The 18025-nt window shown below is 45.4% G+C and overlaps 2 protein-coding genes across 6 annotated transcripts in view; both read right to left on the bottom strand.

Moving 5' to 3' along the window:
* The window catches only part of ZFAND4 (zinc finger AN1-type containing 4), a 71553-nt gene extending 68454 nt beyond the window's left edge, over positions 1–3099 (bottom strand). For 2 of the 5 annotated variants that reach the window (XM_019555973.1, XM_019555974.1), the window contains exons 1-2: positions 2886–3042; positions 2006–2320 (exon numbers count right to left, since the gene is read on the bottom strand). In XM_019555973.1, coding sequence (XP_019411518.1) covers positions 2006–2189 — 184 coding nt within the window. In that variant the 5' untranslated portion in view covers positions 2190–2320; positions 2886–3042. Of the gene's footprint in view, positions 1–2005; positions 2321–2885; positions 3043–3080 lie in introns of those variants that run through there. The other 3 variants (XM_019555969.1, XM_019555972.1, XM_019555970.1) reach the window with 2 other exon arrangements.
* A 7693-nt stretch (positions 3100–10792) lies between these two features.
* Positions 10793–18025, bottom strand: part of LOC109323856 (WASH complex subunit FAM21A-like) — a 51169-nt gene continuing 43936 nt past the window's right edge. The window contains exons 28-30 of the mRNA XM_019555525.1: positions 16682–17290; positions 15239–15413; positions 10793–11276 (exon numbers count right to left, since the gene is read on the bottom strand). Of these exons, the coding sequence (XP_019411070.1) occupies positions 11137–11276; positions 15239–15413; positions 16682–17290 (924 nt within the window). The 3' untranslated portion in view covers positions 10793–11136. The remainder of the gene's footprint in view (positions 11277–15238; positions 15414–16681; positions 17291–18025) is intronic.

Here is an 18025-nt window from a genome sequence, read left to right as displayed (position 1 = left end):
GTGGGGTGGGGTGTGTGCATGTAGCAGTGAGCAAGGCTCCCCCCAAAAGTGTGCAGGTGAGTGTGTGGGGGGAAGGTGTGGGGATGCTGTTTGTGGGGTGTGTGAGATTGTACAGGGGAGGGTGTAGTTGTGGGGTAGGGTTTGTAGGTATGGTGGGGTGTGCTTGGGACCCCAGGTATACCCCCTGAGCCAGTCAGCACCCATCCCCACCACAGAACAGCCTGGAGTTGCGCATCCCGTGGCACATCCCTGCTACTACCAACAGCATGCAGCTCCAGCATGCCCTGCACCTGCTCCACACTGCCAAGCCGCAGCATGTCCTGCCACCACCGCTGACCCCAGCCCCACGGTACCAGCAGGAGCCAGCGCATGCTCCCCCTGCATGCTCCATGCCGGCTCTGGACTCCCCTATCCGGACCGAGCAGCAGCCGGACAGAAACTGTTGCTTGGCGCAGCAGGGAAAGCAGCCTCACCACTTCACCGCCACCAGGCAATTCTTGGCACTGTACTAGACTACCCTGCATCTCCATCACTGCTGCCTCTGGGCTGCCCTGTCACCACTGCCGCACTGGGAAGTCCAGAGGCAGCCGTGACACAGCGCAGACTCAGGGCACCCTGGCACAGGCTCCAAGCAGCTACATCAGGAAGTGCCGACAGCAGTAAGGGGGAGGAGCCAGTTTTACCCTGCGCTGAGCAGCAGTTTGTCCTGTGCTGCTGCTGCTGAGGCCAGATGCGAGAGCCCAAAGCAGGCATGGGAAGCGTAGGGTTGGGGCTGTTTACCCTGATCCTCACCATTACCATGGGACTGGGGCCAGTGGCAGCAGCAGCAGCTGGAAGGAGCTGTTGCTGCCCGGGCTGCCTAGAAAGGCAGTCCAGCTGCGGAGCCACCCCAGCCCCGCTGTGTGCCCAGGGGGTGGCAGGATGCACCACTGCTAGGTGGTGCCTCAGTCAGGAAGGACCAAAAGAACCACCCTAGGCTGGACAAAGCCCCTCTGTGGGCCATATTTTACCCACCCCTGCTCTAATCCGTCCTAATTCACTTTGTTTGCTTAGCATTCTGCCGTGAATACACTGAATCTCGCACACTATCATAATGCTCAACTGTGAAGAGGAAAACATCTATTAAACCTCTCCCTGCCTTCTATTGAAAATAGAATCCAACCCCCTCCCACAACTAGCCAATCAATCAACTACACTCGCACAAATTTCCATGAGGCAGAAAGAACCTTAGGTCTAAGGGTTTTAGGACTACTGTGTTATGTAACAATAAATACTTAAAAACTCTCAAATACTGAAGGACCTTTTCACTTATTAGAAAAGAAGAACACTTTTCATACTGTTCTGTTTCAACACAGGCATCAAGTCCATCATTCTAAGAAAAACTACAGCACAAGTCCAGATCAGTTCTTAGAGCCAGTCACTAAAACATACATTTAAAAATAAATAAATAAGTCCACTGCCTCAAGCTTAGTAGTTACTATGTTACACTGCAACAACAGAAGGCATACCAAAGCTAACCTGGGTACTAGCAAAAGTAAGCCTACCTTTACCGGCACAGAAAGTGAACTAACTCCCCAAATATTTACCCAGTGATGAACTTGTGCTGCCATGGTTAGACAGCTGACAGCTACCAAAGTTACAGGTTTATGCTTCACTGAAGAGTCCACTTCTTACCTTAAAACGCCAGTTTACAGCTTACTTTAAAAGACCCTGGTTAACCAAAAACATCTCTCTCTGAGAACTCTCTGAATAGTAAATCAAGTCTTTAAAAATGAGATAGTATCAGCAAAGCTCTGTCAAAGTGGACCCTTTACACTATCTCAGCAAAGATGCATAAAAACAGAAAAAGAGACAGTTAAGCATAATATCAGTTCTCATTAACTGAAAAATTATTAGACTTCTGAATACTTCAGTATGATCATGACTAAACAAAGATTATTTGCATACTGACTTTGTGTGCAAAAGGATAACATTCTGACTACATCAAGGAGAGAAAGACTTGTACCTTCCAATCTTTGAATTTTAGCTTTCACAGAAATAACTGTTTCAAAGGGAGATACTCGCAGTTCAAAACAGGTTCCTGTGAGCGTTTCAATGAAGAGTTCCATAGTTTCATAAAAAGGCAGTTTGTAGTGAAAGGGTCCCACATTATCCTCATTGAAGAAAGGAGGTTCTTTCTTGTTGGCCATTACAAAGGGTTTACAAATTACTTGTGGGAAGACAAGTCTGGAAATGTTGCGTGCAACTGTACTCCAGCCTTCGGCAACAGAGCTTTGAAAGCTGGGAACGCGTGTTCCTGGTCATGGTTCAAATTTAGCACCTGGGAAGAAAAGGAAAACTGTTTCAGCAAGTGCAGAAGACAGCACTCAACCCTAGGGCTTATCCTGCCTTTAACAAGAGGTGGCGATGGAGAAAGCAAGGTTAAAACAAGCCAATCTGGCAGCCCCGACTGGTGGGCTAGTCATGGCCTCCCCTTGCTACAAGGCCAGAGGGGTGGAAGAGGCTCAGGGTCACCAGGATATCACAGCCCCGGGACGCGGATGAACACTGAAGATCCGACACAGCCCCGGGCAAAGCCCCGCCGTCAAAGCCCTCGACAAACGCTTCCAGGCTCCGTGCCCCGGCCTGGCCGTGCCCGCCGGCGGCTGGGAGAGGCTGCTGCAGCCACAGGGCTCCCAGGCCGCACCCCGCGGGCTGTGCTCTGGACGGCGGGAAGCGCCGGCAAACAAAGGAGGCGGCTCGCGGCAGCTCACCCTCGGCTGCAGGGCAGCCCCGGCCCGGGCACCTGCCACTCCCGTCCCGCACGAGAGGACGGCGCTCCCCAGAGCCCACAGCGGACAGGAGGGCGCCTCCCCGCGGCCGGGCCGCGCAGGGGCGGGTCTCACCTGCAGCCGCCGGGCCCGCGTGGGGCCACCGGGAGCCGCAGCCCCGCCCTCCGCTCCTCACGGGAAGCCGCCGGCGCGGGCCCCAGTGCCCTCATGGAGGAGGACCGCTGCCGCCCGGAGAGGGGACAGGGCGGGGAACCACCCGCGGCGCCACCGCCACCGCTCCCTCCCGCCTTGAGCAGGCTCCGCGCCTACCTAGCCTTTATGACATCCCCACCCCCCAGCTTCCCGTCGGCCAATGCACGGGCCGCTCTCACAGGTCGCGACCAATCAGCTTGCACTAGAGGCGGAGCCTCCACAGCCAGCAAGGGTGAATGCATCCGGCGCTTTCTGCTTTTTGCTTGTTGTGGTCGTTACGGGGGCGGGGCGAAGGACCCGGATGTTCCTCCGAGCTAACAGTGCCCACGTGACGTGACCCGGCCCAGCCGCCGCACAGCCTGCTGGGAAGCGTAGTTCGAAAAGGACGTGACAGGTGTTTGCTCAAGGCTTCCTCTACAAGCCGAAGGGCCTAGAACTCCCACCCCTCAACAGAGGCAGATAAAGGTAAAGGCCCATTAGGGCAGTGGAGGCAGAGCTTCTTTAACCTCAGCACAAGAACCAGTGATGGGGTCAACACCGCATGCAGGTTGCCTTTATCCCCAGGTAGCTCCTGGTACCTACTGCATAGGAGGCTGGATGCACCTCAGGGCCATCATGGAAATGGAAATTCCACCATCCTCAGTGGGATCCAACCATGCTCTTTCCAGTCTGTAGCCAGTCACTAAACCAACTGAACTGCACAGCTCCCAACAGGAGTAGGTATTATTACATCATCATCTAAATCCAGGGAATGCAGCTTTAAGAAAAAACACAGCAGGACATGACCACAAGAAGTTAAATCTATGACACAAGCTTTACCTTGCACTTGATAAAGCAGACGTCTTCCAAATCGTGAAGATAGTAGCAAGTGGGGGCAGGGGGTGCTAAGCGTGGGGTTTTTTTGGTATTTTATTGTATTATGTCCTTAGACCATTAAGGCATGGAGGAAGTAAAACATACAGTGTCCCTTTTCCAGATACCAACTTGGTAATGAGATTAACTGATTGCTCAAAGGCCCCAGATAGTTGAGAGATTGTTTCATTTCCATAACCCCTTTACTGTCTGCTGTAGGTCCAAAAGGTGCCAATGTTATTACTACTATGTGACAAACATAGTGGAAGTTTCCAGGCTGAACGTGCTCTGCTAGAGATGAACTAGGTCCTACGCAGTTCATTTCATATGCTCCTAAGCAAGTGGCATGAAAGACTGGATAGGACAATACTGGGTCAGTTAACTGAATTTCACTCATTGTAGGATGCAGCAGAGCATAACCAAACAAGTTGTGTAATAGGAAGTATAAGTTCCAGCCTACTATGGTCCACAGGCAGTAGCTCTTCTGTCAGGTCTAGAAGAGAGCCTTATTTAAAGCAGGGCTGTCCAACTTCCAAGTGGCTAGGAGCCATGTGACCCAAAAGCCACATGCTCACAGGCAGACAGGTGCACTCGAAACCCATCTACACTGTACGTGTAGAGACTCCACTGCACCACGTACGCAGGGACAGGAACACCCACTCATCTCCTCTGCGTGGTGCACCACCCTGACGCACCTGCAGTTCCCTGTGGACTCCTTTGTGGCACCATGCCACACAGGTGCTCCAGACTGCCAGCACTGCAGGTTAGGACATGCTGCCCCATCCTACCCCTTGCGGCTGGGTCAGGTAGCAAAAGCTGTGGGATGGAGGCAGCCCCAAGAGCCTGGCAAGGTGGGAGCCTAGGGTCTGTGTGTTAACCCCTCACAGGCTGCCAGTTGGATAGCCATGATGTAATGCAACTATTGTTAATATTGGATGCATCTACATGAGTGTTTTACTGTGGAGTAGACTAATTAGCTCTGCAGTAAAACATCACCATCTACATGTGTGCTAGTATTAGGGCACAGTACATTACTAAGTCTGCCATAAGATAGTATGGCTGGGGACAGTACTGTCTAATGCAGAGTACTGACGTGCACATGTAGATAACTGACGGGCTGGCTGGGGCATGAGAATGCTGAAGTGTGGGGGCTTCCTGCCACCTAGCATTTTAGTACCTTCATGCCCCGGCCAGTCCCTGTGCTGCCTGATACCAACACCTGGAGCTGGCCACCCCCCACCCCACCCCACCCCAGCCAATCCAGGTCTACTCTGCCCCACCTCAAAGTGCTGTGGTCCCAGATGTACACATAGATCAGGGGTGGGCAAAATGCAGCCCGCAGGCCAAATGCGGCCTGCTAGGCCATTCTATCTGGCCTGCGGAGCCCCACCCCCAAATTTAGAAAACTAATATTTATCTTCCCCTGGCTGCCTGTCAAGCAGCCCTCAATGGCTTGCCAAAACTCAGTAAGCAGCCCTCTGCCCAAAATAATTGCCTGCCCCTGACGTAGATACTGCACCCAGGAGTACTGGACTCCAGCGTGAACTGCACCAGGGTTTATTGCTCTGCCTTAATTGCATGTGTAGATGTACCCATTGTGTGTTTACTGTTAAAGGGATAACTTCAGTTTAAAAATCATACTCCCCTTCCAAAAACAGAGAGAACAGTGGCTGTGGTTTGTTTAAAAACAGCCAGCCATATTTGTACTACAGATAAATAGCTTTAGGAAACAAAATAATGCAAGATCATTGCAGCTTGTTGAGGTCTCGTTATGTATCCTAGCCCTTCTACGCATGATCAACAGTTTTTGGTAACAGTATACAGTATGCTAGTAGTCTTGGTAGCAAAAAGGAAATAGTCTTCTTGGCAACATTTCAGCAGTGCAACAAGCCAGGTGAAATTAGCAACTATTAATGAGCTGTTTCACTTTTTTTTTTTAAAAAAAAGGGGATAAATTTATCTTTTAAAAATTACATAGGAGTTGTGATCATTCTGGGTGTTTGGCCTCATGCCCAGTTAATGTACAAGGCTAAAAGTATACACACTATTCTAGGTACATCTCCCTGATCCCTTCAGTGGAAGATTCAGTACAATTAATATACCATTTCACGCCCTTGGCATAAATTCTATCCTTCCTAGACATTAACTTTTGCTAAAAGAAAGTTAGTCATTTTGGTCCCGGGTCCTGAAAACTGCTTACCCACATGCACCTATACACACTTAATGCCAACCATGCTCCAGCAATGTTGGTACTGTGGTATTAGCTGGCCCAAAATGAACAAGCTTCCCTCATTTTCAAAGCTTCCAATAGCAGTCCTGAAACCATTAGAAGTCTTGAGAATGAGGAGAGCTATCACAGTTTTAACTAATACCACAACACTGATAGCGCTGCATAGTTAAGAAAAAACATTCAGCACTATCATTGCTCTAGTATTAGCAGCCCCAAAACCATCTAGCTTCCCTCATTTTCAAGGCTCTATTTGTCAGTTCTAAAAGTTTGGGGTCAACTATTAGTAGCCTTGAAAATGAAGGGAGATAGCCATGAAAAGAAGGAAAGCTAGTCCCTTTCAGGGCTTCTAAATAGCAGCTCACTAATAGCTACTTTCCCATCATTCTTTCCTATATAAACAGAGTATAATTAGTTACAAAGTAAACCCAGTTAGTCACTAAACAGTTAAGCTGAAAACAAGTTAGATAGCAGACTGAAAGACTATGCGGCACATTGAAGCTGGTACTCTGTTATGCTGTCAAGCAAAATTGTGCATTTATGTTTAAGTATGTGTAAATGGAAGACACTGAAGAGTGTTAGGTGGTAAAAACAAGGTTAACATTTGCAGGTGACATTAGACTTATCACAGAGGTTTGTCCCAACCTAATCTAGACACTGCAATCTGTTCAGTTAAACCTGGACCCCACATGCTCGGCCAGAAGAAGGAAGGCTCTTCAAATGCAAGACTGAGGGGGACGGGAGTGTGGGGGATGATAGGATTAGAAATTTGCACCGCCACAGCTGTACTCTTTCTCTTGCTGATCCTTTACTTGACACTTAAAAGGAATACTTTTTGGTTCAGTGGCAGCCTTTGCTTTTTTTGTACATTGCCTAAAACAATGAAGTCCTGCTCACCATGGGATTTTCATAGTAAAAACATTTTCTGCAGTGGTAAGAGGCTGAAAGGAACAGGAGGAAAATCCCACCACACACCATCCATTTAATTCCCCTGAAACCCATCTAAAGAACATAGGGGACTAGAATAAATATGAAAGACAAACCTGTCAAATCTCCCTACCTGCATATGAAATATTAGGCATTAACCATGAATATTATGAGATCATATCCCAACGAAACATGGGATTAGCACTTTATCCCTGATGCCTATAAAATAAACTGTTGAAGTGCTTTCATTTTTCAGCCCTGTTCAATGAGAACTTCCACATTCTTCCCTCTGCACATTTCAAGCTGTCACTATTTTCCCCCATTAAAGTTAATGTAGCTGTTGTCAGGGTAACAATCACAAATCTTCAATGATAAAATCTGAGCTTTCCCCTTCACCCTACTCCCTCTGCTGTTAGATCCTGACCTCTCCGCACATTCTGAAGGCTACTGTAAATCAAGTAAACTCAAGCCATAGGAGGGAGAAAGAGCAGCTATCCCAGACTGACAGCCACCGCCCAAATTAAAAGCTACCAGGATGAGCATGTCACAAAAACTGCTCTTAAAAGGAGTCTTAACTTTAAGTGCCTGCTTAAAGCAGTTCTTGATACAAGGCAGAAAAAGAACTATTTTAATTCTGAAATGGTTGCAGATGAGAAGGCACACCACTGTTTTAGACCAGTGAGCCAGCTTAGGCTGAAAACAGGATTTGATGTTCATCCACCTTACAAATGATATCTTCCACACACATGCATACTGCTCTGCTAAACTGCATTCTGATTTTTAAAGCAGAGCCTGCTGCACTGTACCCTAAACACTAGGAATAAGTAAGACCGTTTTTTCCTCTTTAGGTGTACCAGGTTTCCCATAAAAGTTTTTTTTTGTTTTGTTTTTAAATATGCAAGCCTAAGATGATAACAACTATTGAACAAAAGCACATATGCACCACTTCTGAGAGATAGTAACCAAGATGGGCCAACATTTTACTGGGGCAAGAACTGGGAAGTGAAAACCACCCACTCATTTTGAAGGTAGGTCATCTCCTGATGTCCTATTAACATGAGGTAGTAAAATATTAAGACAGGGAACTGAGACAGAGTGAGGACCTGAGATAAAGCTTCATGGCTTCAAAACAAGAGTCTTTAAATTAAGCCTAGCTAACTTGCCTAAGGTGAAACAAGGATTTGGTAGCAGAGGAAGGATTTGAACATTCTTCTCTTGAGGCTGAAAGCAGAACATTTAAAAAAATAGAAACTAAAAACATTTAAATCTCATTAACTATTACAAACAATTATTTCATGAGAGCTGCAAAGCATGCTTTCCCTAGGCCACAAAAGAAAAAGTTATTTTTTAAATGGGATCCACAATCACTGGAATGACTTGAAATAGGTGAAAGACATATATTACAAATTGGAACACATCCCAGTTGCAGAGATAATGGGATCATTGTCCATTTGCTAAATGTGGTAGATAATGAATATGATTCAATATTATGTAAGGCTCAAAACATGGATTTGTGATTTTATTCATACAACGGGTTTTATAGCAGCATCTCAATATTAAGTACGGTTTCTAGATGCAGCATCTGATGAAGTGAGTCTGGGCTCAGGAAAGCATATGCATCTCTCATTTAGTTGGTTGACTTTAGCTGTGTTAATCTGAAGTCAGGCAACTACATTTTTCTAGATACCTATAACATTCAGTTCCATTTTGCTGACTGTTGGTGCAAATGCAGCAAGACTGTTATGCTGGACCAACTCAGCACTGTGGAAAGCACAAGAAAACCTGAGTAACATGTTATGGAATGCCATGCCATCACTTTTCTGAGACCTAACCTAGACAGTCTATAGCCATGGATTGCTACAATAGTAAACTGTCCTGAGCTTACTTCAAGGGTCCTGCACACATATATATTAAAAGGCATTTGTCGACTCTGCATAGAGACAATATATTAATAGACATCATTATGCCTCAATGCTTTTTAGCATCACTGTTAGCTATTTTATTGATCATTTTAACATAAAATCCATCTGCGTCACTGGCACAACTGAGTGAGTAGCATGTCCTACCTTTTTTTCATGCCGATTCCTCATTGGTATTAGGATGGAAACCCCCTCCAGAAAAGTGACAGCATTTGTTTAACAGTCATCTTAACTCAAGCAAGTCTTTGGCCACAAATATTTGCTTGAGGTAGGAGCTAATTCAGACTTTCTGGAACCAGCTGTTAAGAATTGCTGTATGTCCTAAGCTAATCAGTTACAAATTAACAAAAAATAGGCCTCTGAAGAAGCTTGAGAGCATCAAGTTTGGGGACCAATTCAAAATTCCCATAGGAATTTGATCTTCATTTTACAGGAGAAAGAATTGGTGACCTGCCCTCAGAATTAAAAATAAAGTCTTGTTCATATTATATCTCTGCCTGTGCCCTCCTAGCCCCACATCAGCCTGATGAATTGAAGTGGATTTCACATCCCTGGGCCCTGCACACTCAGAATGAGATGGAACCTCTTTTACCAATTGTAATTATGGACCTTCCAGGAAAAGTGGGTCATGGCTTGCTCCTCTTTTTTAAGCTGCACAGGCGAATCCAGATCCATTTCCAGGGAGGGATATGTTTAGAAATCAGTGACTTGGCTTATTTTGTCCTCTTTTCTTGCACTTTTGAAACAAGTCCCCCCTGCCACCCCAGTTTCCCAGATTTGTTTATTAGCAGTACTAACACACTACTGGAAGGTTCTCAGTGCTTTAGATATGTCATCATTATGTTAAAAGAAAGCTCACATAGAGGTTACACCAAACTTTTCAAAGTTAATGAAACAGCGTTAGGAAATAATAGAAGAAAGATTTTCTTTTCAACTATAATGTCCAGGCACCAGCAAGGAAGCACTCACAACACAGGAGATCTCCACGCAGTTCATTTTGCCAAAAGGCATCACAGTAGCTTCAAGGAAGCAACTGCAGGAATAATCCCGCTTATTTCGAGAAGAAACATGCTCAGCCACTCTGGAGATGCCACACACAGTCCAATTATATAGCTGTGAGGACTAAAAAAGCTTACTGCATCTAAAAAGTCTCTTCTAAGCACATCTGAAAAAAAATTTTCAGTTTATAACTTAATCCAATTTTGCTACATTCCTCCACCAAGATAGTAAAAAAAACCCATACTATCAGGTTGTCCCACCACTAAATTTAAAGTCCCTGGGACACTAGAGATTCTTATTAATTCTAAACATTGTTTTCCCCTGTAAAAGGCACACAGAATTTGTGCCACTGATTAGATGTTCCAATTGAATTATAAAATAATTGTTCCAATTAACATGTTGTGGGGCCAATCCTGACTTAGAGTTGCAAGAATTCAGTATTTCAGGGGGACAAGCAACTTTGAGGTTCATACATCATTTTCAGTCTTTGAATAAGAGTAAATCAATTTAATTAGTGTTTATCATAATCCGTTTAATATGAAGTAACCTGCATAGCACCCAAAGACCCTGTTCCTCCTCCCAATTACATAACAGGATCCTTGCCTCAATCAAGTACTTTTCAGAGTTCACTGTTCTATAGTTTGCATTAGTTATGGGTAAAAAATACCGTGTTCCCTCTTCTTCTGTTTGGCACTCTATTCTTCTGAAAGGTTTGCTAAAAGCTTACCATGTAAAAAGGAAGGCAGAAATGCTCTCTGTTGCAAGAGAACCATAAATGGAACTCAAAGGACTTGTCCAGAAGACCACAATGGCTGATTGAATGACAAACGTTGATTTTATCTAGAAGTCTAAACATAGATGTCCTTTGCAAATGAGAGCAGAAAGCAAAACAAAACACAGCTTGGCCCAGTTTAGCACACTTCATTTACTATTTCATAATATCAGTGATTTTCTTCTTTTTTTAGATCTGTTCAATAAAAGAAACAATACTTTGTATAATAGATTACATCACTGCAGATATTACACAGGCTAGTTCACCTGGGCATCACAGAAGGACAGAGATTCCTTCTTACAGTGCTAAGCATGATTAGGTCCAGAGCAAGAAAATGAAACTAGATATGTAAGTGAGGAACCAGTCATTTGAATATCCACAGTTGTCTTATTTTAGCTGTTTGGTTAGAGATTCGGTATTAGTAGTGGACAACATAATGAACCACAGGTAGCCTTTTCTCAGAACACCCACAACTGTCTATTGACCTCCAAAGGCATTCAGTGGGTCATCAAATATACTCTGTGCCTTGCTTTCGGTTTTTACTTCAGAGGCTGTTTGAGAAGATGATTGGCCTTTGGGAGTAGATATTTTGACCTGGCTGCTAGAGAAGATGTCATCTAGAGAGGGAAAAAAAAAAAAAGGGGGGGGGGGGGGGGGGAGAGGAATAATTAGAAAGGAGAAGGAAAAAAAACAAACAAACAAACAAAAAAAACACACACACAAAAAATCCCTAACATGTAGCAGTGCCTCTAAAACATCCTTGGCAGTAAAATGCTTTTTTGCCACAGGCAATATTAAATGCACTTCTGAGGGCACATGTGGGAGCTTTTGTTTGAGTTTACAAGAATATTCAAACTGAGAAAGGACAACAAAAAAAAAATCAATACTATTTTACACTACACTACAGCCAAGTATCTGAAAGCGCCTGACATGCATTAAGCTACTAAGCCTCAAAAACACTGAGGGTATAGACATCCAACACGACTAACTTAACCTGGGGCCCAAAACTGATGGAACTTCCACTAGCATCTAGAGCAGTGCTTAACCTATTTGGCTTTGTGGGTTGGATGAGTGGTGTGGGGCCAGACCTTGCTTGCAGGCTGTAGACTAAACACTACTGATCTAAAGCTGGGTACTATGCTATTCAGCCCTCAGAGCTCCCCATGGTCTGGAAATTTGGAGGTGTAAAAGCAGTAGCACTGGCTCCCCTACCGCCACATTTCAAGACCAATGGTGAGCCTCAGGATTGGCTGCCTAATTACAGTGCACTGTTCTGGTCTGCCAGGACCCAATCCCAACATGCAGGGAAGATGCCAAGTGCCAGGGCTCAATCCCAATATGCGAGGCCAGGATGGGGTGGTGCTGGGCTCCAGGGCCCAATCCTAGTGTATTTGGCCAGGCAGAGGCAGTGCTGGGCCATGGGCCCAATCCTAGAGTGTAGGGGCCAGCCAAGGCCCCTTCTTGGCCTGTGAGGCTCAATTCAGTCCACAGACTGTCCTGTACCACTCATCTGGCTCTCGGGGCTAAAAGCTCGATCATCACTGGTCTGCTCCTGAGGTAGATGCCCAAAGGCTGTAACAGGATTTCGCCAGCAGCTGGCCCAGAGGTGGTAACAGACTGCAAATGGCCCACACCAGGATGAAACCAATTAGAGCCATAAACACAGGAACAGAACCGTTGTGTACAGTAGAAGTGGCCAACCTGCAGCATGTACCACAGGTGGCACCAACAGCCTCTGCATGTGGCATGCAGAAGATCAGGGAGGGAACAGCCAGTACAACAGCAGATAGGGCGGGAAGCAGAACAGCAGGCTGGGCAGGGAGCACAGGGTAGGAAGCAGACAGCAGAGCACCAAGTTGGGCAGGGGAAAGGGATCAGTGGCACATCTACCAAAAAGTTGCACCCCCAATGCAAGGATCTCTCTCATAGCAACTCATGTCAGTGTGGCGTTGTACATCAAGTATCTACTCCACTTTTATACTGGAATGGATGTAGAATACACTGTGTAAATTTGTTCCTTTCCCACCCCGGGTGTTTATGGTTTAAGCTTACATCTCCAAGTATACAGTCCCTTCTGGGTGCACACAGAAAGCAGCAAGAGGAACAGGATACTCTAGCCCCTCATCTAGGTCCTGGCACTATTTACAAGCTGAAGGCTGGAATGTGTGAACCAGAGATCAGTGGTAGGCCATCACTTCATGCTAACCTTCCTGTTCTAGCTACCCCACCCCCATGGCACCTGTACATAACTGTGCTGATCATAGGGATACACAGGATTAATCCAGGATGCAATTTCATCACAAGAGCAGTCTAGAAAGGCAGCCATATGGAGAAAATCCTTACTGGCATTCCCCCAAAATGTGAACCCACCAAAGGGATTAGCTTTACAGCCAATTAGGGTGTGCGCGGCTTCCAGGAGAAGTGTTCTAGGTACTGCACAGATATACCGGGAGTGAAGCTGCAATACTATTTGACTGTAAGGTTAAAACAAGGAGGCAGGGAAGAAGGGAGTTTCTTCTGTCAAGGAAAGCAGTATTTACTACTTGAAGAGAAAATCCTCAAAAAACTGTGGGGTACAGGACTCTGAACATGGACAAGGATGATGCCAAGATAATTCTCAGCAGCAGTGATATCTGTCAGCATAAGAGGCAGAACAAAGATCAGATTTACAGGGAGACTGAAAAGAGATAGCTCCTCAGTTAAGCAATGATTGCAAGTGGCAGTGAAGCAAAGCAAGGGAAACAGTTTGCAAATACAACAGTACTTTGAAGGTATAGCTTGAAAGAAGCATTTCAGGTAGGAGAAACATCCTCAGAGGTAGTGGCCACCTTACTAAAATATCATGGTAAACACTGCAAACAACTCTTAGTTAAAGCAACCAGGGAATGCCACCCAATTCCCTTCTGGGATTGCCATGTTGACCAACCTCAAGTATGTTCCCTGAAGCACTGTTGGTGTTTTACAGCCCCACAGTACAGCATGTACTACACAGCCTGGGCAACTGAAAAGCTTCCCATGCAAGGATCTTTCAACTCAAAAAAACTCTTGAGCAGAGCATGGGAGGAGCAGGATATAAACTTTTCTGATCGAAGCAGTGCTCCAACTACTCCAGTGCTAGAAATGCCCTGGCTAATAGTGAGCTCCTGTATTAGGTTAAGACTAGACCAGTCCAAGTGAAAAGGGTCTAGTTCCACAAGCACCTTAAAAAGTTATATGAAAGATTTTAAATGGGAAAAGTCTTGATGCCTTCAAACACTTCCAAAACAGAGTCCTGTTTTTTGGATAGAAATTAATTTACAAGTTAGGAAAATAAACAAAAATGCCACAACCAAAATGAAGCGTTTTAATCCAGGGGTTTTCAACGTTTTTTAATAAGTATACCTCTGGTGGCCCCTTTTTAGTACGTGTACGCCGAAAGGGGGTTGGCAAGCAGCCAGACGCAGGGGGGGAGGGAGGGGGTAGCAGCAGCAGTGCAGTGTCTGTGGGGCCCTGCTCTCACTCTGCCGCAGTCCCGCTCCTATGAGGCAGTGGTGCAGGGTGGCTGCACTCCATCCCTACATACCTTCTGAGACCTTTCAAAGTACCCCCAAGAGTATGCATACCCCCAGGTGACAACCCCCATTTTATTCTACACAATACAGATTTAAGGTATTTAGTTTGCAGAAGTTTGGCATTTTGATTTGGGATGGGAAATCTTAAATTCTTATGAGTTAGGAAAATACCTTCCCATCCAGTTGCAGTTTTATTGCTTTGAATATTTAACCCTAGCGTGGACAAAAGTATTTTCCACTTACTATAAGCCAGAAGAGAGAAACTAGTACTTCATGAGATCCATTGGGGTTAATTCCTAGGGTCTGTTAAACCAAATGCTTTAGGACCAGGATGTCAAGCACACAGCCCATGGAATCATTTGATCTGGCTCACAGGTCTTGGACTGAACTCCTGTGCTACGATCCAACCCTGGAGGCTGCATACATCACATGCTGCTGTGCACAAAGGGCCAGCATGGGGCTTGGACAGGCTTTTCAAAAGCCCAGTGTTACATTTAGCCAGTCTGTACTAGCCTTACTCACTGTTTAGTACCCTATAGCATTAGTCCTAATAAAAATTAGTGAGGTCCATTTGTCTAATGACAGAATACTCTGCATAATTAAGATCAACACAAAAACCTGGCCTTTAATGTTAACACTAGTGAGATATGTGTCTTTATCAATACCTATTATAACATGTATATCCAGTGAGAGAGTGCATCTCTCCCAGTACTGGATACATAATGATCTGTGACATGACTTTTCACTCTGATTTCAGAGTGAGAAACTTTCTTGAAATCTCAAAATTCTAAAGCAGCAGAAAACAGGTTTCAGAAACAGGATTTCTCTTCTGAAGATAAATGGACTATTATAGTTATAAGCATTTGGAAGGCTGTGCTCAGTGGGTAAACACTGATAGTACTATAGTCTGTAGAGAAAGTGGGGGGGCGGGGAAAAAGGGACCTAGAAAGTTCTGATGGCTATCTTTTGCTGTTGGGGGACTTTAACTCACAGCAGCATCATAATGCCAGTAATAACCAAACACTTACCCATATCATCATCAAATATGGATTTGGATTCCACTTTTTTCTTGGTCTTCTTTTCTTTTGGCTTTACAGTAAGATCCGCAAAAATATCAATGTTATCATCAAACAGATTAGCCTCCAGCACTTTCTCTTTCGTCTTGCTAGGTGGCTTAATTGCTTCTGTTGCAAAGATGTCATCCTTGGAGCAAAGCATACATAAGTAGTCAGTACGAAATACACTCTGATAACCAAGCATTCAAATTTGGCTGCATGAACTGGCAGGAAGAATAACCTAAAACTACTATGGGCATCATTAGGTCAGAATCATGTGTTCTATGTAGACCTGACAAAAATGCATTAATCACCGACTGCACAAGGCCTGACCACAACATATGCCAGGCACAATTAGAAAGGTTGTGTAGAGCCCCCAGGATCCCTGATGTACTCCCGTTATAAAATCAGTGTTTCCATGTAACAAGTTACCCCTCTCAAGCAGCAGCAGCAGTCAGGCAAAAATGGGAGTTAGGTACCATGGTATGGAAAGGGTCAGACTTACTGTATTTATTCAAATTTAAGATGACCCCCAATTATTAGATTCTATACATGGAAAATGTATAAACGTTATGATTTTCCATGTGTAGAATCTAATTATTGAAGGGGTGTCTTAAATTCATACACCCCCAACTGCTGCAGGGGGACAGACTGTGTGGGTGCAGATGGTGTTGGGAGGACAAGCAGCTTGCCCCCTACCACCTGGTGCCCTATGTCTGCCCCCCTACCCCTACAGCCTCAGGCTCCCCTTCCACCTTTGCTCCCTCTTGCCTGTGCTTCTTCCCTTCCTCCACCTCCCTTCCCAGCCTCTGCTCTGTATTGTGCCAGTAGGCTACATCCCTGTTCTAGCTTGGGGCATGGATGATGGCCCCAGTCCAGCACCCATAGCACCACATAGCTGTGACCCAGGCTGGGGCCTGGCTCAGTGCCCTAAGCTGCAGTGTGGATGGAACCTGCCAGCAAAGAGCAAAGGTGGGGGAAGGCAGAGAGGCAGGTAGGGAAGCAAAGGCTACATTGTTGGGGATGGGGTAGGGAAGGGGCTCTAGGGAGATGGGCAACAGGGAGGAAGAGGGGCAAGGAAAGGTAGCTGCAGCCCTGGTCCTGATGCTGGTTAAGGGCTGGAGCCCAAGCCACAGCAGCTAACTGCCCCACCACCCAGCAATTCAAAGATGAGAGGCTCCCCCCTGCCATGTTAAAATGGAAGGAAAACTTCATCTTGGAATCAAACAGTATTTTTACCTCCACAAAAACAACTATTGTCTGCTAACACTTGAGCATCCCATGCTGAGGGCTTACTCCTACTATATCCATGCATAGCTTTCACCAAGGTGATGCTAAAACAGTATTTTCCATCAGGATCTACAGGACCGAGGTCTTAATTATAATATTCCTCCCCACCCTGCTGCACATCATTACCTCAAAGATATTGGTGTCTAGGTCTTGTGAGATGCCAGGTTTCAATTCTTTCTTCTTTGGAGTTTTCTGACTTGTGAAGAGATTGTCTTCATCCTCCAAGAAAGAGCTGGGGCTGCTCTTCTGGGAAGACTTTTGTTTTATAGGCTGGAAGAGATCATCACTACCCTGATCATCAAGCACTGACAAAGCAGGCTTCTCACCACTTTTGATAAGCCTACCAACCAAACTTTCTATGGCTTCCTCTTTTGCCTTAGGCCTGGCTGCTGACTTTAGCATTGAGCTTTTTTCAAAGAGGTCATCAGATTCAAAGAAATCATCCCCTAGGCCTGTGGGTTTTGCCAAAGGGCTTCTGTTCATCTCGGGTGACAGGCTGCTGCCATCTGCTGGCAATGATTTTCGAGCTGCAGAACCACCTTCTACACTTTCCTTTGAACCTGGCTCACCACTTAGAGGCTCCTTTGCATCCAACAATGCAGAGTTCTGTTTTGGTAGCCATGGCTGTGGCTCCTTGATAATATTATCCTTCTCATTCTCACTGGATTCTTGAGCAGCCAGGCGCCGGGCTGTCCTGGTAGGAGGCCTTCGTTTACCAGTCACTTTGATCCTGTTCTGTGAGCAAAACGGACAGGAGGTTAGGTTATGAATATGAAGGGAAATGCGCTTCAGGCATCATAAACTATGCTCATGCTTGTAAACATGTTGGGTGGCCTTCACATAAATTCAGGCTACATCTTTAACATATGCTAGGAGAACACAAAGCTATGATGGGGACATAATGAACCCCCCCAAATCTAACAACAAACCTGATAGAGACTTTTTCGTTTCATAAAAATAAGTGTACTTTTGAGAAATATTAAGAGAGGGACAACAGTGTGCTAACACTGATTTAGCTTCAGAATGACTCAGAAAAATTAAAGACAGATGGGCTGGACCTGCCTTGGGCAATCTAGAAAGTACCTCAGCATCACTAGTAGTCCATTTTTAAAAAAGGGAAGAGAGAGACAGGTAGGCAAAACAGACACTCCAGGTCACAGAGGCTCAATCCTCTCCTGTATGCAATTCCACAAGGTTATTCTAGAGCAACAATCCCCTGGCAAATGACTGGCTGGTGTCCCATCGCTGCTCCTCACACTATCAGCTCCTTTTGGTAGGCTTTTTAATTTGGCACAGAACTCTCCCTGGCAGTTATTGCTTAATTAATGTTACTTAAATAAAATGAACACTAATGAAGTATGGGTATGAAGGTCCTTTACTGGTCTGGATGACTAATGTAACTCACTGCTTGGACTTTGACAGCAGTAAGAATTCTCCCCTTGCTTTTCCCTGCATGCTTAGAGGCACATC

This window comes from Crocodylus porosus, unplaced genomic scaffold, assembly GCF_001723895.1.
Source record: "Crocodylus porosus isolate Cpor-Errol unplaced genomic scaffold, CroPor_comp1, whole genome shotgun sequence".
In the NCBI taxonomy this organism is placed as follows: domain Eukaryota; kingdom Metazoa; phylum Chordata; order Crocodylia; family Crocodylidae; genus Crocodylus; species Crocodylus porosus.
This window is presented reverse-complemented; position numbering and strand designations above follow the sequence as displayed.